General features: G+C 44.8%; 1 protein-coding gene across 2 annotated transcripts in view; it reads left to right on the top strand.

Moving 5' to 3' along the window:
- LOC106603324 (connector enhancer of kinase suppressor of ras 2) overlaps positions 1–24992 on the top strand; it is a 64435-nt gene that overhangs the window by 8074 nt on the left and 31369 nt on the right. For both annotated transcript variants that reach the window (XM_082974572.1, XM_014196858.3), the window contains exons 2-8: positions 1038–1201; positions 5334–5536; positions 5798–5885; positions 6194–6235; positions 14327–14446; positions 14697–14756; positions 17652–17720. In XM_082974572.1, the coding sequence (XP_082830698.1) occupies positions 1038–1201; positions 5334–5536; positions 5798–5885; positions 6194–6235; positions 14327–14446; positions 14697–14756; positions 17652–17720 (746 nt within the window). The remainder of the gene's footprint in view (positions 1–1037; positions 1202–5333; positions 5537–5797; positions 5886–6193; positions 6236–14326; positions 14447–14696; positions 14757–17651; positions 17721–24992) is intronic.

Raw genomic sequence — 24992 nt, 5'->3', positions numbered from 1 at the left:
ACTTAGAATGAGGTCGGTGCAGCAGCACACAAGACGGCAAGACAAGTGTTCGCCACATACAAATGGGGAACTTAGTTCAGATGATTTGCCTGACTATACAGACTGTATAGATCGAGGTCAGTATTGAATAGATGTACCCTGAGTCATCTGTATATGGCTCTGAATGTATCATCCTTTGATCTACCTAGGCAACATCAAGCTGGCTAATTTGGCCCCTGTTGAATGCCTGTGGCCATGGATGTGTGTGTGCTGGGCTTTGGTGTGTTGACATGGCCCAGCCGGTGTGTGTAATGTGGGTCAGCTCTGTGCTGTGGCCTGCTCTGCTCCACTATGCTCTGTGGCTGGAGATGACTCATCTCCCGACTCTGCTAGTCTGCTCTGCTGCTTTCTGGGCTCCTCTCTCTCTCTCTCTCTCTCTCTGTGCCGCCTGGCCAGCTGTACATGGCTCCAACACAGAATGCTGCAGTGGACTCTGTGTGTCTGTGTGGCTCTGCTGTGCTCTGATAAGGATGGCTTTAATACACTGTGGTGAGAGGGGTTTATCTCCTAGACTAGTCCCGTTTCTCTCTGCCCCCGTTCTGTTCTGCTCTACACAAAGAGCAGCTCAACTGGTAGACTGGTTCTGTTCTGCTCTACACAAGAGCAGCTCGGCTGGTAGACTGGTTCTGTTCAGTTCTCTGGAGTTGAAACGTGAATGGTTGAAAGCATGCTCCTGGTATTATGTAGGAATTAACACAAAAAATGACTGAAATGGAAAATGAGTTTTTAGAGTCAAAGTAGCCTGGTAGGGGTTACAAATCTTTTTTTTACAGCAATTAGTCTGAATCTGCCAATCACACAGCACTTTATACAACTGTTATATTTATAGCTTTCATGGTATATTTCAAACTTAAATTATTCTAAATAAATCAGCACAATCTGCATTCCATACACCTAGTGAATGAGTTAGATGTTGACAGTAAGAAGACAAAGACATACTATTAGAACAAAGGTGTGCCTAACATATTTTCCCGCCTCGTTGTGTGTCCCCCATGCAGGCCTGGATGACTGTCTGCAGCAGTACATTAAAAACTTTGAGAGGGAGAAGATCAACGGGGAGCAGCTTCTCCACATCACCCACCAGGAGCTGGAGGAGCTGGGGGTCACCCGCATCGGACACCAGGAGCTCATCCTGGAGGCTGTGGACCTACTCTGTGCCCTGGTGAGGAGTTCATCTAGACATGCAGGGCTGGAGTCAGGAGGGATGGTCAGGGCAAAGGGCTGTAGAGTTAGACCTCTTGTTTGTAGACATGACAGAATAACTTTACTATCGATGCCTTCTAGTGCAACCAAGCCAGTGCAGTCAAAGTGCTCCAACTAGAGAAACACGGTGGACGTGCAGGAGATGTCCAGCTAGCCTAGATACTAGATCTGTTTGTGCACCGTTTGAGAGACAAGGCATGGCAAGGCATGACAGACAAGATTGAAGACAATAAAAGGTCAGTAGAAAGTGTCACTTTATTATCTACAGCCGTCATCAGTGTTATCTGCTGAGTAACAAGCAGTAGATGAGAGAGGCAGCAGCAGTGCTCAGTGAACAGGGCTAGAGAGGTAGAGCTGAGGCTAGGGCCAGAGTCGCGGCAATGATTTGTGTCCGTTGGAGCTAAAGGCTAATTCAGATTCATTGGTGAATTGTATCCTTATATCCTAGATAGAGGTGGAGCAGGAGGAGACTGTGCTGATTAGAGGTGGAGCCTGTGCTGATAGAGGTGGAGCGGGTGGAGACTGTGCTGATAGAGGTGGAGCGGGCGGAGACTGTGCTGATTAGAGGTGGAGCCTGTGCTGATAGAGGTGGAGCGGGCGGAGACTGTGCTGATAGAGGTGGAGCGGGCGGAGACTGTGCTGATTAGAGGTGGAGCCTGTGCTGATAGAGGTGGAGCGGGTGGAGACTGTGCTGATAGAGGTGGAGCGGGGGGAGACTGTGCTGATAGAGGTGGAGTGGGAGGAGACTGTGCTGATTAGAGGTGGAGCGGGAGGAGCCTGTGCCGATTAGAGGTGGAGCGGGAGGAGACTGTGCCGATAGAGGTGGAGCGGGAGGAGACTGTGCTGATAGAGGTGGAGCGGGAGGAGACTGTGCCAATAGAGGTGGAGCGGGAGGAGACTGCGCTGATTAGAGGTGGAGCGGGAGGAGACTGTGCTGATAGAGGTGGAGCGGGAGGAGACTGTGCCGATTAGAGGTGGAGCGGGAGGAGACTGTGCCGATAGAGGTGGAGCGGGAGGAGACTGTGCTGATTAGAGGTGGAGCGGGCGGAGACTGTGCTGATTAGAGGTGGAGCGGGAGGAGCCTGTGCTGATAGAGGTGGAGTGGGAGGAGCCTGTGCTGATTAGAGGTGGAGCGGGAGGAGCCGGTGCTGATAGAGGTGGAGTGGGAGGAGCCTGTGCTGATTAGAGGTGGAGTGGGAGGAGACTGTGCTGATTAGAGGTGGAGCGGGAGGAGCCGGTGCTGATAGAGGTGGAGTGGGAGGAGACTGTGCTGATTAGAGGTGGAGCAGGAGGAGACTGTGCTGATTAGAGGTGGAGCGGGAGGAGACTGTGCTGATAGAGGTGGAGCGGGAGGAGACTGTGCTGATTAGAGGTGGAGCGGGAGGAGACTGTGCTGATTAGAGTTGGAGCGGGAGGAGCCGGTGCTGATAGAGGTGGAGCGGGAGGAGCCTGTGCTGATTAGAGGTGGAGCGGGAGGAGACTGTGCTGATTAGAGGTGGAGCGGGAGGAGACTGTGCTGATTAGAGGTGGAGCGGGAGGAGACTGTGCTGATTGAGGTGGAGTGGGAGGAGACTGTGCTGATTAGAGGTGGAGCGGGAGGAGACTGTGCTGATTGAGGTGGAGTGGGAGGAGACTGTGTTGATTGAGGTGGAGCGGGAGGAGACTGTGCTGTTTAAAGGTGGAGCGGGAGGAGACTGTGCTGATTAGAGGTGGAGTGGGAGGAGACTGTGCTGATTAGAGGTGGAGCGGGAGGAGACTGTGCTGATTGAGGTGGAGCGGGAGGAGACTGTGCTGATTAGAGGTGGAGCGGGAGGAGACTGTGCTGATAGAGGTGGAGCGGGAGGAGACTGTGCTGATAGAGGTGGAGCGGGAGGAGACTGTGCTGATAGAGGTGGAGTGGGAGGAGACTGTGCTGATAGAGGTGGAGTGGGAGGAGCCTGCACTGTGTGCATCAGTAAGGGTGGCATGTAATGGGTGTCGTTAGTCTTGGTGTATGATGACTCATACAGAGAGAATCAGGCGTAGGCATGGGAAGAGCCCTGTTAGAGCGAGCTAAGAGCTCTGTATTAACTTGACTGATTCAGAGAGGGGCCACACAGCACACGTCCTCTCTGATGGGCTGGGGAAGTGTCTGATAATAGATCCATAGGCCTAGACAGCAGCAGCTGGGAGGGAGTGTGTGTGTGCGTGTGTGTGTGATTCCCTGTGACAGAGCGGCCTGCAGCAGAGCATCATTAGAGTGCCTGGACTGCCTGAGACCCTGTCTGGTCAACATCTCCACACAGACAACCACACACATGCAATCTGTGTCTGTTAGATGGTCCGGTGGGGGCTGCCTGGGTGTGTGTGTCAGAATGTGTGTGAATGTTGAGCAGAATGTTCCTCCTTTATGTTCACATAGGGGGCTATAGTATACGTTTGCGACTGTGTGAGTCTGTGAACATGTGCACATGTGCTAAGACATTATAGTGTGTGTTCTGCGTCCCATCTCCATTATAGTGATGTGCTGTGATTATCATTGGATGCTGGGACATGTCCCCATTGATCCTGGCAAAGTGCACTAGAGCTGAACATTGCGTCACTCTGCTGAGAGGAGGCTGACATGAGTAATGACTGTACTGGAGGAGGCCTACAGGTGGAGGGGACAGGAGAGACAGGACACGGACGTGGTCACGCACACACACACACACACACACTGCCTTATTAGTGGCCTGACCAAAACGGATGTCTGCTGAATAGGTCTGTCCCTCTGCTCTGCAGATCAATTTTTGAAATGAATGTATCTTTCCTGGGTTGATTATGTGAGTGTGATGGATTGAAAGGCAATGCAGGCTTAGTGTCAGTGTGACCGCTGACTCACTTCGACATCAAACTGAGGGTCGGTTGTTGATGGGAGTTAGATCATTGTTCATCAGTCGGCAGTGACCAGACAGACAGACAGACAGACAGACAGACAGACAGACAGACAGACAGACAGACAGACAGACAGACAGACAGACAGACAGACAGACAGACAGACAGACAGACAGACAGACAGACAGACAGACAGACAGACAGACAGACAGACAGACAGACAGACAGACAGACAGACAGACAGGACAGACAGGACAGAGGAAAGTGTCCCCTCCATGCAGTGACACCTCTCTCTGCCTGAATGGCTCACTGGAAGGAAGGTAGCAGGGAAATGGCTGAGCTGGTCAGTACTCACCACCACCTAGCAGCATAATGGTGCGTTTCCTCTACAGTGGGTCGACTGCCAAGAACAAGACCTTATTATTGTGTTGCTTAGCTTAGTTGCATGGATGTACAATATAACATATTTAATTCTCCCCCGCCTTTTATCTCTTGTCATCCTCTGCATTGACGTAATAGGTGACTAGCGATGGAGAAGCCCCTATAAAGAGCAGCCTGAACAGACAGCAGCACATTACTTTGATATTTTGAATGAAAGAGGAAAATCAATAAGGGAAGAAGAAGCTATGGAAACACTGGGCTTGTTGTAATTAAGAGTGACAAAGCCAGGAGTCACCATGGCAACTGGGCTGGGCTGGGCTTAGCTACATTGTTGTGGGTTAGACAGGAAGGAGGTATTTCTCCATGGTGACAGTGACTAATGTTGACTAGACGCGGAGAATCAGAGACAGCTATTCACACACAGGCACACATCTCTAACAGACACACTATTGTGACAACGAGTATGACAGATGAGTGGTCTTCATTGTGTCTCTGATGAGGCAAGCATCCCTTTATGTTAACTTGAATAACTCTAGATCCAAAGGATAAAGCTGCCCACCTGGTTTGGTAGATAAATTAAGAGGGAAATCTGAGATGATCTGAGATTATGTGACTGAAGGGATTTGTCTTTATATATATCTGGCATTTAGATCTTATATGCACTATACATTTGCTGCAGCACTGTTCTGTATGAGCTTTCTAATACAAGTACTGTATGTTACTCGCACCACACTGTCAATGCAAGTTACTGTTATTTCTCCACGTGAACTTAATGTATCCACATTTTAACTTTAAAGTCAAACACTTCTGGGAGCATAATGGACCATGGTCTAAGGGTACTGTGCGTTCTGTTCCAGAACTACGGTCTGGAGACTGAGAACCTGCGTACCCTATCCCACAAGCTCAATGCCTCAGCCAAGAACCTGCAGAACTTCATCACAGGGAGGCGTCGAGGTGGTCATTATGATGGCCGGGCCTCACGCAGGCTGCCCAACGACTTCCTCACCTCCGTGGTGGACCTCATCGGAGCAGCCAAGAACCTGCTGGCCTGGCTGGACAGGTGGGTGTTACATATCAGCTTCGGGGGTTGAGATTTATGCATCGGAACATCCCAGTTTTGTTAGAGTAGCTTATTATCCCCAGAGGAACTTCATTTGCGTATGCCTAATAGTTTATATATAGTTCTCTTTCATTGTAAAGTTGTTGGGGAAGGCAAATACTGTCTTAAGATGTTTCTTTTTTATATCTCACTGACTGTTCTGCCCTCTCCCATCCTCTGATGTCTGACCCCTGCATATTGTACTTTCTTCCCTCTTGCCAGATCCCCATTTGTCAGTGTGACAGAGTACTCCTTGCTGAAGAACAATATTGTTCAACTGTGCCTGGAGTTAACCACCATAGTACAGCAGGTGAGATGTCCAGGGGTTGGTAAAGGTTAGGGAATTAATTAACTAGTTACAAGTGCATCAATATGTCTCTGACAGAACACTTGGCTATATACCTCCATTTTATAATTCTGTTAGTTTTGTCGGGAATAGATGAAGGCCGACTGAAAATAACTTTCCTGTTTTAAATACTCTCAAGAGACAGTCTGCCAGCTAAATTCATTTCACTGCACTTGGGATACTTGCATCTGTCTCATCTGATAGGGGCTCAGTTTTATTTTAATGTTTAAAAAAAAACATTAGTTCTCTAACTGGTTTTAATTGTCTTGCAGGACTGCACGGTGTATGAGACAGAAAACAAAATTCTTCATGTGGTGAGTTTTGAGTTTCCTTCTATGGGGTTTAATGCCCACAAGGACCTACACATCTTATGACCAATCATTAACTGCCACCTAATAGTCATAACATAAGCAACAGTAGTCAGTAAACAGTAAAAATGATCAAATGTTTTCACAATAAGTGGCATGTGAATCATCCAACGTTATGTGGGACAATGATTTAAAACACTCATGAATCTTTACACATTGTTTTTACACACACAAACACACACACACAAACACACACACACACACACACACACACACACACACACACACACACACACACACACACACACACACACACACACACACACACACCACACACACACACACACACACACACACACACACACACACACACACAAAACTTGAATTGGGGCACATGCCAACACTTGAACATGTGATAATACAGTCACACGCGTCCTCCTCATCGACCAGGCAGGAAGCACTATGGAAGAAAAGGGTTTAGATTATTAATAAGAGTGTGTGAGTCTGCCTGTGTATTTCTCAAAAGCCGCAGTTTTAAGGCCTTTGGTTGGCAGTCTGTGTTGAATAATGCAGAACCTCCCTGCTGCTCCCGCGGGCAATCCTGCCTACAGCAATTAGACAGGGAGAGAGATGGTGAGGCAATAATAAAGGAGAAGCTAGGACAAACTATGTACAGGCCAGACGTGTTTGTTTGTGTGTGTGTGTGTGTGGTGTGTGTGTGTGTGTGTGTGTGTGTGTGTGTGTGTGTGTGTGTGTGTGTGTGTGTGTGTGTGTGTGTGTGTGTGTGTGTGTGTGTGTGTGTGTGTGTGTGTGTGTGCAGAGAGAGAGCAAGAGAGAAAGTGAGAGAGAGCAATGGAGAGAGAGCCCAACTGGAGACTAAGGGAATAGATGGAAGGTCATGGCTGTGTCACTATATCTATGCTGTTCACTGCCAGCAAGTTCTGGTCACTGTGCTACTTTTGGCAGTAACAGAAACCTACGTACAGTACATTTGACATGACATCTGAAGGACATGACAGTATCCAGCGCTGTTCATACAGTGCTGCATAGACCAATGAGAGACCTCTTTTTCCTCAACTTGTTAAACCTGGGAAGGAGAGCCGTAGCTTGCCTTTGAAGAAGGCCCTGTGTGTCTCAGATGATGAATAAACCGAAGAATCGCTCATTAAAAAACGGGTCAGATTCTCAGATAATTGCATACAGTGATTCATTCTTGTTTCTCTAAAAATGCAGGCAGGAGAAGAAGAAAGTGACTCCATGCTCTTGTCATCCCCAGTTGGCTCTTTGTCCTTCTCCAACAAAGTGATACTGTTGAACTCCAGGAAGTGATGCTTGATGCCGATGCTCACAATAGACAATGTAGCAGACAGTGTAGTAGTAATACCTTACACTGTGTGGCTTCTTTTCCAGGTAACTGCCAAAATAAAGAAAACACTTGATTAAATGAGGATTACATACTATATTGTAAGCAGGTACTTCCACACAGGTGTGGTTCCATGTATACAAATGCCCAGTTGCCCATTATTTTGTCTACCATGGCTAGAAGAAGAGATCTCAGTGACTCTGAAAGAGGGGTCTCAACCCAGCTAGCACATAACATTCTGAGGTGATTTTTGTGTCCTATGGTTATTTTGCATATAACCATATCCCACAACTTTCTTGGAATAGTGTAGGATAGTTGCTTGGCTTTGGAACATTCTCATCACATTTAAGGAACATGACAAGAAAACATTGTTTTCTTGGTATTTCATTACTTTAACTGAATGTTTCCTAAAAGTTCAAATTTAAATGTTGGTAATGTTCTAGGAACGTTCTCCAACTGGTTTGTCATGGGGAATGTTCTCAAATAGTTCAGAGAACGTAAAAAAAATATTCTGTGGGAATTTCAGTACTTTAGCATAATGATTTTCTACAAGTTTTCTCATGGTTCTATTTAAAGTCATGTTCTCAAATTGTTCCAAGAATGTTAATAGAAGGTCTAAGGGCCCGGGGCTGGGTTTCTACTAAGCTAACATATGGAATTGTTTTAAGAAGGTAATACCAAGGATCATTTAGCTATTTGATTTAGAGTTTTGTTTGATGAAACATTGAATTTGGCCTTACTGCTATTAACCTATAGAAACACATTGAATAACATATTCATCATGTCAAAACAGATCATTTTTATTTATTTTGTTTTGAAGTGCCAGTCCTATGTCTCCTATGTCTGAGAGATAAGTTCAGAAAATTATTTATATATTTTTTTACCCATATTTAACCCCTTTTTGGCACTAAAGTACTTTCATAATAAAAAAAAACTGGTAAAGGGTTACCTTCAGATGAGTCTTGTGAGACTTATGGGCATCCTAGAGCAAAAAATGAGAGTCTCACCTTTTGATGGTGTGGACATATTAGTGTGTAGCCCAAACTGTTCAGACACTACTGGCAGATCGGCAGTACCGGCTTCAGACGAGTCCCCTGACACTCGTAGAGCTAAATGGAAAACACCATTGTGAGAGTCTCATCTTTCCATAGAGGGGAAGACACTTCAGACATTTTCGTGATAAGACCAATTTTTGGGATCTCCTGGTCTGACAAACACTGCTGCAGCTCTGCCACCTTCCACCCCAGATGCGGAGGGGCGACATCGACGAATGCGGTTGATTGAGACGCAGTCCATGCAAAAAAACATCTCTAGCTGAAACGGGATACATTTTTATGGGGATTTTTTTTTTTAATGCTAATCAACTGTAGGTTAAGAAGGAACTTTCTTCTGTGGGAAATTCAGTACTTCAGCATATCATTTCCTACAGATTTCCTCATGGTTGGGGTGGCAGGTAGCCTAGTGGTTAGAGCGTTGGACTAGTAACCGGGAGGGTTGCAAGATCGAATCTTCGAGCTGACAAGGTTCCTAGGCTGTCATTGAAAATAAGAATTTGTTCTTAACTGACTTGCCTAGTTAAATAAAGTTTAAAAAAAGGTTCTATTTAAAGTAATGTTCCCAAGTTGTTCGCATAACGTTAAACTTTCCATAAAAACCACAAGTAAACTTTAGTAATGTTCTGAAAATGTTTAGTAATGTTATAAAAAAATATACTGCTCCAAAAAATAAAGGGAACACTAAAATAACACATCCTAGATCTGAATGAATGAAATAATCTTATTAAATACTTTTTTCTTTACATAGTTGAATGTGCTGACAACAAAATCACACCAAAATAATCAATGGAAATCCAATTTATCAACCCATGGAGGTCTGGATTTGGAGTCACACTCAAAATGAAAGTGGAAAACCACACTACAGGCTGACCCAACTTTGATGTAATGTCCTTAAAACAAGTCAAAATGAGGCTCAGTAGTGTGTTTGGCCTCCACGTGCCTGTATGACCTCCCTACAACGCCTGGGCATGCTCCTGATGAGGTGGTGGATGGTCTCCTGAGGGATCTCCTCCCAGACCTGGACTAAAGCATCCGCCAACTCCTGGACAGTCTGTGGTGCAACGTGGCGTTGGTGGATGGAGCGAGACATGATGTCCCAGATGTGCTCAATTGGATTCAGGTCTGGGGAACGGGCGGGCCAGTCCATAGCATCAATGCCTTCCTCTTGCAGGAACTGCTGACACACTCCAGCCACATGAGGTCTAGCATTGTCTTGCATTAGGAGGAACCCAGGGCCAACCGCACCAGCATATGGTCTCACAAGGGGTCTGAGGATCTCATCTCGGGAGCCTAATGGCAGTCAGGCTACCTCTGGCGAGCAGATGGAGGGCTGAGCGGCCCCCCAAAGAAATGCCACCCCACACCATGACTGACCCACCGCCAAACCAGTCATGCTGGAGGATGTTGCAGGCAGCAGAACGTTCTCCACGGCGTCTCCAGACTCTGTCACATCTGTCACGTGCTCAGTGTGAACCTGCTTTCATCTGTGAAGAGCACAGGGCGCCAGTGGCGAATTTGCCAATCTTGGTGTTCTCTGGCAAATGCCAAACGTCCTGCACGGTGTTGGGCTGTAAGCACAACCCCCACCTGTGGACGTCGGACCCTCATACCACCCTCATGGAGTCTGTTTCTGACCATTTGAGCAGACACCTGCACATTTGTAGCCTGCTGGAGGTCATTCTGCAGGGCTCTGGCAGTGCTCCTCCTGCTCCACCTTGCACAAAGGCGGAGGTAGCGGTCCTGCTGCTGGGTTGTTGCCCTCCTACGGCCTCCTCCACGTCTCCTGATGTACTGGCCTGTCTCCTGGAAGCGCCTCCATGCTCTGGACACTACGCTGACAGACACAGCAAACCTTCTTGCCACAGCTCGCATTGATGTGCCATCCTGGATCAGCTGCACTACTTGAGCCACTTGTGTGGGTTGTAGACTCCGTCTCATGCTACCACTAGAGTGAAAGCACCGCCAGCATTCAAAAGTGACCAAAACATCAGCCAGGAAGCATAGGAACTGAGAAGTGGTCTGTGGTCCCCACCTGCAGAACCACTCCTTTATTGGGGGTGTCTTGCTAATTGCCTATAATTTCCACCTGTTGTCTATTTGCACAACAGCATGTGAAATTTATTGTCAATCAGTGTTGCTTCCTAAGTGGACAGTTTGATTTCACAGAAGTGTGATTGACTTGGAGTTACATTGTGTTGTTTAAGTGTTCCCTTTATTTTTTTGAGCCGTGTATATACATTCTGTTCTCAGCATCAACAAAACTCTTTCTATCTTATATCTTGTTAAGTGTGGTCAGGTGTGTTGGCCGCGTCCACTAATTGGCCAAACCTGATCTTAATGAGTGCTTTTTCCTTTGAAATTAACAGATTTGTTTGCGTAAAAAAACATGGCTTGCTAGCTCCTTCATGGTGTTGCCTAAGACTAATTCCATGGATAGAGAACAGAAGATTATAGGTTGAAAAAGAAATGTGTTGGCATGATTAATAGCTAAGGAAATTATTTTCCGTGTGTCCTATCTGTGCTTGGAGTTAAAAAATACAGATGAAGTCGGAAGTTTACATACACTTAGGTTGGAGTCATTAAAACTCGTTTTTCAACCACAAATTTCTTGTTAATAAACTATAGTTTGGACAAGTCGGTTGGGACATCTACTTTGTGCATGACACAAGCTATTTTTCCAGCAATTGTTTACAGACAGATTATTTCACTTATAATTCAGAGTATCACAATTCCAGTGGGTCAGAAGTTTACATGCACTAAGTTTCCAAATGCCTGAAAGTACCACGTTCATCTGTAGAAACAATAGTACGCAAGTATAAACACCATGGGACCACGCAGCCGTCACACTGCTCAGGAAGAAGACGTGTTCTGTCACCTAGAGATGAATGTACTTTGGTGCGAAAAGTGCAAATCAATCCCAGAACAACAGCAAAGGACCTTGTGAAGATGCTGGAGGAAACAGGTAGAACAGTATCTATAGCCACAGTGAAACGAGTCCAATATCGACATAACCTGAAAGGCCGCTCAGCAAGGAAGAAGCCACTGCTCAAAAACAGCCAAAAAAAGCCAGACATTGTTTGCAACTGCAACAAGCTACTAGCTAGTAGTCAGCTAGCCACTGCTAGCTCATCAGCTAACCTTTAGCCTGGACAACTCCTGCCAGTCTGCACAGCGCGATTCATCCCAGAGCATACCGGACTCTTTTCCCCACATCTCCGGATTCCTACTGCAAGCTCTAAACCTTTTCAACTGGATCATCGCAGCTTTCTAGCTGCTATCCGAGTGGCTACTCCTGGCTAACGTATCTGTCCCGAAGCAAGCACCAATTTGCCTGGAGCTAGCCTATGCTAGGCCCATCTCATAGCTGAAGAGGTCCATCAGCCACTCCTTGGGCTACAATACGTATTTTGCCAATTGGCCTGGACTCCTTTTACTGCCGATATGGAGCCCTGCCGATCCTTCACGACTGGTCTACCAATGTAATCCGCCCGAAGGGGCTTTCAACAGGCTCTTCCGTCGCGACGTCCCCTGAATGCCCATCTGCTAGCCTGCTAGCCGCGGCCCGCTAGCTGTCTAGAGCATATCGGACTGTAAGTTGAAGAGGCCCATCAGCCAATTTTCTTGGGCTACAATACATATTTTGCCAATTGGCCTGGACCCTTTTACTACACGGAGCCCTGCCGATTCATCACAAATGGTATGCCGACGTAACCGCCCGAGGGGACATAATTTGAGTCAATTGGAGGTGTACCTGTGGATGTATTTCAAGGCCTACCTTCAAACTCAGTGCCTCTTTGCTTGACATCATGGGAAAATCAAAAGAAATCAGCCAAGACCTCAGAAAAACAATTGTAGACCTCCACAAGTCTGGTTCATCCTTGGGAGCAATTTCCAAATACCTGAAAGTACCACGTTCATCTGTACAAACAATAGTACGCAAGTGTAAACACCATGGGACCACGCAGCCGTCATACCGCTCAGGAAGGAGACGCGTTCTGTCTCCTAGAGATGAATGTACTTTGGTGCGAAAGTGCAAATCAATCCCAGAACAACAGCAATGGACCTTGTGAAGATGCTGGAGGAAACAGGTACAAAGGTATTTATATCCACAGTAAAACGAGTCCTATATCGACATAACCTGAATCGCTGCTCAGCAAGGAAGAAGCCACTGCTCCAAAACTGCCAAAAAGCTAGACTACGGATTGCAACTGCACATGGGGACAAAGATGGTACTTTTTGGAGAAATGTCCTCTGGTCTGATGAAACAGAAATAGAACGGTTTGACCATAATGACCATCGTTATGTTTGGAAGAAAAAGGAGGAGACTTGCAAGCCGAAGAACACCATCCCAACCATGAAGCACGGGGGTGGCAGCATCATGTTGTGGAGGTGCTTTGCTGCAGGAGGGACTGGTGCACTTCACAAAATAGATGGCATCACGAGGGAGGAAAATTATGTGGATATATTGAAGCAACAACTCAAGACATCAGTCAGGAAGTGGACGTAAATGGGTCTTCCAAATGGACAATGACGCCAAGCATACTTCCAAAATTGTGGCAAAATGGCTTAAGTACAACAAAGTCAAGGTATTGCGGCCATCACAAAGCCCTGACCTCAATCCTGTAGAACATTTGTGGGCAAAACTGAAAAAGCGTGTGCGAGCAAGGAGGCCAAAATTCACCCAACTTATTGTGGGAAGCTTGTGGAAGGCTACCCAAAACGTTTGACCCAAGTTAAACAATTTATAGGTAATGCTACCAAATACTAATTGAGTGTATGTCAACTTCTGACCCACTAGGACTGTGATGAAAGAAATAAAAGCTGAAATAAATTATTCTCACTACTATTATTCTGACATTTCACATTCTTAAAATAAAGTGGTGATCCTAACTGACTTAAGACAGGGAATTTCTACTTTGATTAAATGTCAGGAATTGTGAAAAACTGAGTTGAAATGTATTTTGCTAAGGTGTATGTAAACATCCGACTTCAACTGTATATGTTTACCCAAAATAAGCTAGCAGTATTATGGAAACTGAAAGTTTTAAGGAAGTTACAAAAGTGCGTTAATAAAACCTCCCAGGAAAACTTTCAAGGAACCAGAGTAAAACGTTCTCAGAACCTCCCTGCAACCTAAAACTAAACGTTTCCAGAACAGGTGAAATTTTTACTTCTGTTCTTAGAACGTTTAGAAAACGTTCAGTTTTACCGGTCCGGAAATGTATGGCTTCGTTCTCACAACCAATGTGAAATGAAAAACATTAGTTCCCACAACTTCCAAGGTACCAAATGTGCTAGCTGGGAAAGGAGTATATGTTGTTTAAATGGTGTGTGTGTGTGTCTCAGTCACCAGATCTCAACCCAATTGAATACTTATGGGAGATTCTGGAGCGGCGCTTGAGACGGTGTTTTCCACCACCATCAACAAAACACCAAATTATGGAATTTCTTGTGCAAGAATGGTTTTGCATCCCTTCAATGGAGTTCTGCCAAGGTGCATTGAAGCTGTTCTGGCGGCTCGTGGTGGCCCAACGCCCTATTAAGACACTTTATGTTGGTGTTACCTGTATCATTTAGGCATCCAAAGAATGATAGTTATTCAGGCAGTAATTCATATTACCCAGTTGTCAGTGTGAGATGCAGCATATAGAATGATCCCTTCCTGTCTTCTGTCGGCAGTGTAAAACATTGTCTGGGATCTGTGACCACATCATTTCGCTGTCCTCTGATTCGCTGGTGTCCCAGTCGGCCCATCTGGAGGTGGTGCACCTGACCAACATCATGCCCAGCGAGGGCCTGGTTAGTACTCACTCTGACTACACGGTAGATGCCTTCAATCATACCTCCACAGGAGCTGAACAAGGAGTTTGTCTAAGATACTCACTCTTTGACAGGATAGTTCTATGACAGAGAAAACAGGCTCACTTTACTTGTTTGCTGTTGCTTACAAATTTCATAACAAGATATTGGGAAGTGTAAGTCTCATCATTATTACTACATTATTCTCCTTTTAAGTTTAATAAAGTTCAGCCTTTTTCCTCTCATTTAGGGAATGTACATCAAATCTACATACGACGGCCTTCATGTCATCACTGGGACCACTGAGAACGTAAGTCTACTTTCTGGACCCTGTTACCCTGAAGTAAAACAAATGTTTTACTTTAAACATTCTCTGCTAACCATACCCACTCTTGCCCCCATACCTTTAATCTCGTTTAACCCAGAACTAAAGTCTTGTGTAATTGGTCAGATGCTCGATTAAGTTCTGGGTCCATATGTGTTGAGAAGAGATCGGAACCGGCAACTCTATGGGCCAAATGTCCCCTCCCCTTCTTAAATTGAAAAGATGCTAACAGCTGCGAAATCGTGATTTGTCCAAAGCACCGGAACTAATGCTGCTCGTTATCTCATGCATCCCATTGTATCATGAAAGATCTACGGTACCATTTATGTTTACGTACTATAGTCTGTCCATGAGCGATTACCATACCTTTGTTTTTGTCTCCTACCGTTGGCTTGCGTCTTTGACCCATGAGCTTCTTGTAGTGCTATAAAGATCAGCTCCTCTGGTTGGGGTTCTGGGATAACTGTTCAATTAGTGAACACCCTAATTAACATCTGGGTGTTTAATTGGGGGTGAAACAGAGGAGGGGTGACAGAGGCTTACAGATGGTAGTATGGCACAGAGAACCACAGCTCTTCTAATTAGCAACACTTTCAAAGCAGGACTGGTATGGGGAGGATTCTCTGTAGGAGATGGAGAGGGAATGGGTGCTGCTGTTTAATGTGATGTTTAAGTTTTACTCAGACACATACTGTGACTGATCATTTTTGTTATTTCTGAGCCCCTATGGAAGGAAAATATTGGAGATATTGTACAAAGTGTGCTGTCGTAGCACCACGGTATGAAGGGAGGAATAGAGGCTGGTGATGTCTGCCAAGTGATATGACTCATCTGGTACTTTCAATTGCTGCTAAATGGTGGCTGGGATTTTAATTTTTTATTTAATTTTATTAGGATCCCCATTAGTCGACGCCAATGGCAACAGCTAGTCTTACTGGGGTCCGACATATAACGAAAAATACATTACAGACAAAATACTTTTAGCATTTTACATATTTTAAAAAAAATGTATGTTTTTAAATGTAACACTCTTTAGACTGTTAATGGACATTTTGGGGGAAACCATAATTTACCTGTCTTCTAAAGCTGTGCCAGCATAGCCTCCCCTTGCAGATCAGTCTGTGCTTTAGCCAACTCCTTTGTTCTGTTCATTATCATGCCATGTACAGCGCATTCAGAAAGTTTTCATACCCCTTGACTTTTTCCACATTTTGTTAAGTTACAGCCTAATTCTAAAATTAATTAAATAGTCCCCCCCCCCCCCATCAACCCACACACAATACCCGATAACCACAAAGCAAGGTTTATAGACATAAAAAACCCGGAAATATCACATTTACATAAGTATTCAGATCCTTTACTCAGTACTTTGTTGAAGCACCTTTGGCAGTGATTACAGCCTCGAGTCTTCCTGGGTATGACGCTACAAGCTTGGCACACCTGTATTTGCAGAGTTTCTCCCATTCTTCTCTGTAGATCCTCTCAAGCTCTGTCAGGTTGGATGAGAAGCGTTGCTGCAAAGTTATCTTTAGGTCTCTCCAGAGATGTTGGATCGGGCTCAAGTCCGGGCTCTGGCTGGGCCAATCAAGGACATTCAGAGACTTGTCCCTAAGCCACTCCTGTGTTGTCTTGGCTGTGTGCTTAGGATCGTTGTCCTGTTGGAAGATGAATCTTCGCCCCAGTCTGAGATCTTGAGCGCTCTGGAGCAGGTTTTCATCAAGGATCTCTCTGTACTTTGCTCCGTTCATCTTTGCCTCGCTCCTGACTAGTCTCCCAGTCCCTCCTGTTGAAAAACATCCCAACAGCATGATGCTGCCACCACCATGCTTCACAGTATGGATGGTGCCAGGTTTCCTCCAGAGGTGACGCTTGGCATTCAGGCCAACGAGTTAAATCTTGGTTTCATCAGACCAGAGAATCTTGTTTCTCATGGTCTGAGAGTCTTTAGGTGTCTTTTGACAAACTCCAAGCAGGGCTGTCAGGTGCCTTTTACTGAGGAGTGGCTTCCGTCTGGTCACTCTACCATAAAGGCCTGATTGGTGGAGTACTGCGGAGATGGTTGTCCTTCTGGATGGTTCTCCCATCTCCACAGAGGAACTCTATAGCTCTGTCAGAGTGACCATTGGGTTCTTAGTCACCTCCCTGACCAAGGCCCTTCTCCCCCGATTGCGCAGTTTAGCCGGGCGGCCAGCTCATTTAAGAATGATGGAGGCCATTGTGTTCTTGGGGACCTTCAATGCTGCAGACATTTTTTGGTACCCTTCCCCAGATCTGTGCCTCGACACAATCCTGTCTCGGAGCGCTACAGACAATTACTTCGACCTCATGGCTTGGTTTTTGTTCTGACATGCACTGTCAACTGTAGGACCTTATATAGACAGGTGTGTGCCTTTCCAAATCATGTCCAATCAATTGAATTTACCACAGGTGGACTCCAATCAAGTTGTAGAAACATCTCAAGGATGATCAATGGAAGCAGGATGCACCTGAGCTCAATTTTGAGTCTCATAGCAAAGGGTCTGAATACTTATGTAAATAAGGTATTTCTGTTTTTGCTTTGTCATTATGGGGTATTCTGTGTAGATTGGTGAGGATTACATTTAAAAAAGAATAATTTTGGAATAACGTAACAAAATGTGGAAAAAGTCAAGGGTCTGAAAACTTTCCAAAGGCACTGTATGTCATGTTTGGCATGACAATAAATTCAAAGTAGTTGGCCAAAGCGCATACTTGTAGTTAGTATATGACCTATACTGACAAACCATAGACAAAGGTCTCTGATGACAATGATCTGTCTGTTTATATTGCCATGATGGCACAGTCGATGTGTCCTAACCTCTACTTGTCTTACTTGGATACTGTCTGTCACTGTCTCTGCAGTCTCCAGCTGACCAGTGCAAGAAGATCCATGCGGGAGACGAGGTTATTCAGGTCAATCACCAAACTGTGGTGAGTCCAGACTAAGTATTCCACTGTGGATACTGAGTACAGCACTGAGTACTGTTATGTCATTTAGTCCTACAGGATCTCTCTCAGGGTCTGGGAAATACATTCTGTTCAGTCTGGGTCAGGAAAGGTCAGCTATCATGAATGAGAAACGTCTGCTTTACTAGACTCTACTCCTCTAGCCCAGCCTGTCTGGGGACTAAACGCTTTGCCTTTGGAAGCCAAGTACAAGGTGCTTATTTAGTTCTTCCTAGTACCTAATTAGTCCTCAATTAATCATTTAGTATCTGGTAGTTAGGGATTTAATGTACTTGTAAGGATACAGGGGTCTGGATAGTCATTAATTGATAATGAGCTTTTAGTTCCCAATGTAACCGAGTCGGTTCATTTAACGCACAGGGGTTGGCAGCACTGGACAATCCATTTAATCTGACCTGATCTCACTTTAAACAGTAAAAAGGACAGTCAAATCACTCCTCTATATTCATCAATAGATACCTTATTTATGGTTAATCAAATTATCTACATCAATGTTTTCTCCTCTTTAGTAGATGCATTGAAACACATCTTTCTTGTGGCTTTCTTTTGTAAAATAACTATGAATTAACTGATTTATTTTCAAACAATTGTCAACATGTAACATCACATTAAGGTCTGGGACGTTCACTGTATTACAAGGAACAATAGCATATCTATTTCACTCCAGAGAAGTAGCCACGTTGGCGCAGATGCTATCCTACAGTAGCTTCTAACTAACGTTTGCTAGCTATCAAGCTAGCCAGGTTTCCTTAGCAGCTTGTACACCACCTACTGCCCTTGTGGCTAGGACCACGGATTGTCCCGGGAGTGTGACTGTTTGAATCCCTGCTCTTTGTTGCTGTTTCCATCTGTCCTGTGACCTGCCCGGTCTGGAACTGCGAGGAGTAACAGCATAGCCTACATTTCTACTATGACAAAGACCAAAGCCGGAGGGAGCACCGTTGAGGACAATGGTGTCTCTCTATCACAGGTGAAGGATCTTTTAAACAAACAAAAATAGTTCTACAAGCAGTTGTTACAACAAGAAAAAGTTTCAAGTGTTGTGTCCAAATACTGCTGGAGTCAACTAAGAAAATAATGGATGATCTGACCAGAGAGGTCCAGGACCTGAAGAACAGTTTGCAGTTCTCCCAGGGTCAGATCGATGAGTTTAAAAAGGTGAACAGCAAGATAATAGCAATCTGTAAGTCATTGAGAGAGGACATCCATTCTGTATTTGAATCCACAATAACAATGACGGAGAACTCCGATTATCTCGAGGGACAATCAAGGCGGAACAACACTGTTGTGGATGGAATTGCAGAATCTCCACGAGACCTGGACGGAGTCTGAGGATAAAGTGAGAGAAATGATCATTGAGAAACTGAAGATGGACCACAGCAAGATTGAAGTGGAGCACGTACACAGAACTGGAAAACCCAGGCCTATAGTGGTCAAGTTCCTGATGTTCAAGAACAAGGTAGATGTTCAGGAAAGAGCAAATAACTTGAGAGGAACGTACATCTTCCTCAACGAGGACTATCCTGAAGCTATGCGCCAGAAGAGGAAAGAACTTATCCCAGCCATGAAAACTGCCAAAGCACGTGGGGACATTGCTTACATCTGCTATAACAGGCTCATTGTCCCCCCTCCCTCCCAAAAGCCTAGAAAGGATGAGAGAGCCAAGCCTTTGGGTTCATATTTTCAATCCCACAGCACACACACCACCAACTGATTGAAGGACTCCTGAATGTTTTTTCTTGCTTTGTTTGTTATTTTCCATATTATGTCTATCTCTGATAAGCTACCCAGGAAAGGGCAAAAAATAGCCCATATTAATATATGTAACCTTAAAATATAAGGTTAATGAAATCAATAACTTGCTAAACATCAGATAAAATTCATATATTAGCCATTTCTGATAATTCCTTTGATACAGCAGTATCAATACAAGGATATAACATCTATAGAACAGACAGGAATGCTTATGGGGAGGTGTTGCTGTATATATTCAGAGCCATATCCCTGTAATGCTTAGAGAGGATCTCATGTCAAGTGTTATTGAAATGTTGTGGTTGCAGGTTCATCTGCCTCATCTAAAGCCTATTTTTTTAGGGTGCTGCTATAGGCCACCAAGTGCTAACAGTCAGTATCTAAATAATGTGTGTGAAATGCTTGATAGTGTATGTGATGTAAACAGAAGTCTACTTTCTTGGGGACTTGAATATTCACTGGTTTTCATCAAGTTGTTCGCTTAAGAGGAAGCTTCTCACTGCAACCAGTGCCTGTAATCTAGTTCAGGTTATTAATCAACATACCAGGGTGTTTACAAACACTACAGAAACAAGACCCTCTGGATGTATTGATCACGTCTTTGCTAATATTGTAGAACTTTGTTCTAAAGCTGTATCTGTACCCATTGGATGCAGTGATTACAATATAGGGGCTATATCCAGGAAAGCCAGGTTTCCAAAATCATGCACCAGTTAAGAACTGTTAAGGCTCCATGGATTGATGAGCAATTGAAAAATGTATGGTTGACAGAGATGGGGCAAAAGGAGTGGCAAATAAGTCTGGCTGCACATCTGACTGGCTGACTTACTGCAAATTGAGAAATTATGTGACTAAACCCATCACAAAGAAGAAGAAGAAGAAGCCAAAATCAATGATATAAAGAGTGATGGAATAAAAAATTAGAATAATAATTATGGGCAGAAACTGAAATTCAACTCCATCTTTCGTCGAATAAGATTATTTATTTATTACAAACCATTTGATGTTGCCAATTATTTTAATGATTACTTCATCGGCAAAGTGTGCAATCTTAGGCAGGAAATGCCAAATACGAACAGTTAGCCATCGTATTCATGCATAAAAAAATGAAGCATTGTAAGTTTCAATTTTGTAAAGTTAGTGTGGAAGAGGTGTTTTTGTTATCGATTAATAATGACAAACCTCCTGGCATTGACAACTTAGATGGAAATCTACTGAGGATAATAGCTGACTCTATAGCCTCTCCTATCTGTCATATCTTTAATCTGGGCCCAGAGAAAAGTGTTTGTCCTCAGGTCTGGAGGGAGGCTAAAGTCATTCTGCTACCCAATAATGGTAAAGCGGCCTTTACTGGTTCCAACAGCCGACCAATCAGCTTGCTGCCAGTTCTTAGCAAAATGTTGGGAAAAATGGTGTTTGACCAAATACAATGCTCTCTTGCTGTAAACAAATTAACAACAGACATTCAGCATGCTTATAGAGAAGGGCACTCAACATGTACTGCACTGACACAAATGACTGATGATTGGTTGAAAGAAATTGATAATAAGATTGCGATAGCTGTACTGTTAGGGCAGGCTTTTGATCTTATTGACATCACCTGTTTTTTGTTTTTTTACTTCATGTGTTATGGCTTTTCAACCTCTGCCATATCGTGGATTCGGAGCTACATTATCTATCTAATAGAATACGAAGGGGTTTCTTTATTGGAAGCTTCTCTAATGTTAAACATATAAAGTTAGTGTACCGCAGGGCAGTTCACTTGGCCCTTTACTCTTTTCTATTTTTACCAATGACCAGACACTGGCAGTAAACAATGCCTGTATGTTCATATATGATGATGTTTCAACCCTGTACACGTCAGCAACCACAGCTAGTGAAATCACTGCAACCCTAAACAAAGAGTTGCCGTCAGTTTTAGAATGGATGGCCAGCAATAAACTGGTCCTGAACATATCTAAAACTAAGAGCATTGTATTTAGTACAAATAATTCCATAAGTTCAATAACTCAGCTGAATCTGGGAATGAATGGTGTGTCTGTTTAGCAAGTTGAGGAAACAAAATTACTTGGTGTTACCTTAGATTGTAAACTGTCATGGTCAAAACATATTGATGTAATGGTTGTTAAGATGGGGAGAGGTCTGTCCGTAATAAAGAGATGCTCTGCTTTTTTGACACTACACTCCACAAAGAAAGTCCAGCAGGCTCTAGTTTTATCTTGATTATTGTCCAGTCATATGGTCATGTGCTGCAAAGAAGGACATAGTTAAGCTGCAGCCGGCCCAGAAAAGAGCGGGAATTGTAATCAGAGGGCTAATACTGTATTAATACTATACATGCCAGTCTCTTTGGCTAAGAGTTGAGGAAAGACTAACTGCATCATTTATTTTTATAAAAAACATGAATGTGTTGGAAATTCCCAATTGTTTGCATAGTCAACTTACACACAGCACTGACACACACACTTACCCATCAGACACGCCACCAGGGGTCTTTTCACAGTCCCGGGTCCAGAACAAATTCAAGGAAACTTACAGTATTATACAGAGCCATGATTGCATGGAACTCCCTTCCATCTCATATAGCATAAGTGAACAGCAAACCTGGTTTCAAAAAGCAAATAAAGCAACACCTCACGGCACAATTCCTCTCCCCATGTGACCTACTTGTTGTGTGTATGTACAGTCATGTATATGTAACTGATAGCTGCTCACACACACACCCTACATGTTCATGTTTTTAAATGTATGTCAATTGTAAAGTAGTCTGTAATGTATTTTTCGTTATGTGTCGGACCCCGTTAAGACTAGCTGTCGCCATTGGCGTTGGCTGATGGGGATCCTAATAAAAATCTAATCAAAATCAAAGCTTTGCAGCATTCAGCATTCCTTCTATTTTTGCAGAAGTAAATGTTTGTTTATCCTACTGTGGCTTCTGACTGTGGCTTCTGCACACATGTACAGAAGCCATAGTAGCTACGTCATCCACTGATGAAACAGTGGCAGCTTTAGAGGTCACGGACCTACGGTTTGTGTCACTTTGCATTGAGGTCTGTGTATGTTTCTCCTTGTCGTTACTGCAGAGGCCCTCCAGGCTATTTAAAGTCCAGTAAATATGATTCTAGTGGAATTGGAGATGTAGTATGAAAACAGCTGGCAGGAGATAATAAACTAACATCTAATATAAACAATGGATTGGGAGGACTGTGGCATTTTCTGTAATTTGTTTGGGTTGGTGTCACCATGGTGGATGCATTAATCAGGCCGCTTGTGATGTTGTCATACTGAGCAGGGGCAGTGTCCTAGCTCGGTAGGGGACCATTTCTAGTAGGCCTAACTGCACATTTGTGATATATTTTTAAAAGGTAAAGGGCACAGTACTTCCTCCTACCTTAACAAAAATACACTAATAAGTTGTGGTTGCGGTAGCTTGTTTTACTGTGTATAGAAGATAACTATTTTACTGTATGATCAGCCAATCACATAGATTATACATTTTATGACATGACGCTGTGTCCAGAAACATGAGACAGTGGTTGTGCCAATGAACTTTCATAATATTAACTGAATGGTCACATGCCTTGGCAAACATCCAATAGAGGTTTACAACTGGCAAACCTGTCCTGAGGGCCAGAGGCTAGCTAGCTTATTACATGCTTTGTCCCAGCTAGTGCATACGTTTATGAGAACCATATGTTTCTTAGAGCTTGGTGAGAACATGGTTGTCCTATGGTTATTTTTGCATATAACCTTCCCACAACTTTCTGGGCATGGTGCAGTATTGTTGCTTGGCTTTGGAACATTCTCAGCACATTAAAGGAACTTCACAAAAAAAGTTTATTTTATGGTGTTTCGTTACTTTAAACAGAACATATCCTAAAAGTTACAAAATGATTACATTTAGTAACAATTTTGGTTTGTTCTCCAACTGGTTTGACATTGGGAATGTTCTCAATTAGTTAAGAGAACGTTAAGAAACAACGTTCTTATGTGGACATTTCAGTACTTCTGTCAGGGATTTCTTCGTCGGAGGACGATATGGCGAAATCATCATCGGAAAATGAGGACCAATATGCAGCAGAGTTGAGATGGTTCATTTTGAACTTTTAATAAATTCCAAAACGAACATACAAAATAACAAAAACGAACGCACGATACACTGACAGTCCTGTTAGGTTTACACACACTAAACAATCTCCCACAAATACACAGACAAACACACCCAACTAATATAGGACTTCCAATCAAAGGCAACACCACACAGCTGCCTTCAATTGGAAGTCCACCCCAATTAACTCAACATAGAAACAGATCAACCAGACTACACATAGAAATACATCAACTTAGACCATAACTCAAAACCCGGAAATCATAAATCAAACGCCCTCCTAACTAACACACCACCCTGAACCACATAAAACAAATACCCTCTGCCACGTCCTGACCAAACTAAAATGACAATTAACCCTTATACTGGCCAGGACGTGACAGTACCCCCCCCTTAAAGGTGCTAACCCCGGAAGCACCTTAAAAAAACAACAACCCCAAACAACAACAAAACAAAAATTCCCCCCTACAAAAGGGAGGGAAGTGAGGGTGGCTGCCATCAACGACGGCACTGTGCTACACCTCCCCTCCCCAACCCACCTATATCTGGAGGTGGCTCCGGTTCTGGCCGTTCCAGGCAGTCTGGGCAGTCTGGCAGCTCGGGGCAGTCGGGCAGCTCCGGGCAGTCTGGCAGCTCCGGGCAGTCTGGCAGCTCCGGGCAGTCTGGCGGCTCCGGGCAGTCTGGCCACTCTGGCGGCTCCGGGCAGTCTGGCCACTCTGGCGGCTCCGGGCAGTCTGGCAACTCTGGCGGCTCCGGGCAGTCTGGCCACTCTGGCGACTCCGGGCAGTCTGGCCACTCTGGCGACTCCGGGCAGTCTGGCCACTCTGGCGACTCCGGGCAGTCTGGCCACTCTGGCGACTCCGGGCAGTCTGGCCACTCTGGCGACTCCGGGCAGGCTGGCCACTCTGGCGACTCTTGACTGACGGGCAGTTCTGGCGACTCTTGACTGACGGGCAGTTCTGGCGACTCTTGACTGACGGGCAGTTCTGGCGACTCTTGACTGACGGGCAGTTCTGGCGACTCTTGACTGACGGGCAGTTCTGGCGACTCTTGACTGACGGGCAGTTCTGGCGACTCTTGACTGACGGGCAGTTCTGGCGACTCTTGACTGACGGGCAGTTCTGGCGACTCTTGACTGACGGGCAGTTCTGGCGACTCTTGACTGACGGGCAGTTCTGGCGACTCTTGACTGACGGGCAGTTCTGGCGACTGTTGACTGACGGGCAGTTCTGGCGATTGTTGACTGACGGGCAGTTCTGGCGATTGTTGACTGACGGGCAGCTCTGTTGACTGGCAGGCAGCTATGGTGACTGTTGACTGGCGGGCAGCTCTGGCGACTTTAGACTGGCGAGGCTGGGTTTACGCACTAGATGCCT

This window comes from Salmo salar, chromosome 04 (assembly GCF_965601325.2).
Source record: "Salmo salar chromosome 04, fSalSal1, whole genome shotgun sequence".
In the NCBI taxonomy this organism is placed as follows: Eukaryota; Metazoa; Chordata; class Actinopteri; order Salmoniformes; family Salmonidae; genus Salmo; species Salmo salar.
The sequence above is the reverse complement of the archived record's forward strand: the minus strand, read 5'-3'. Positions and strand labels throughout refer to the sequence as shown.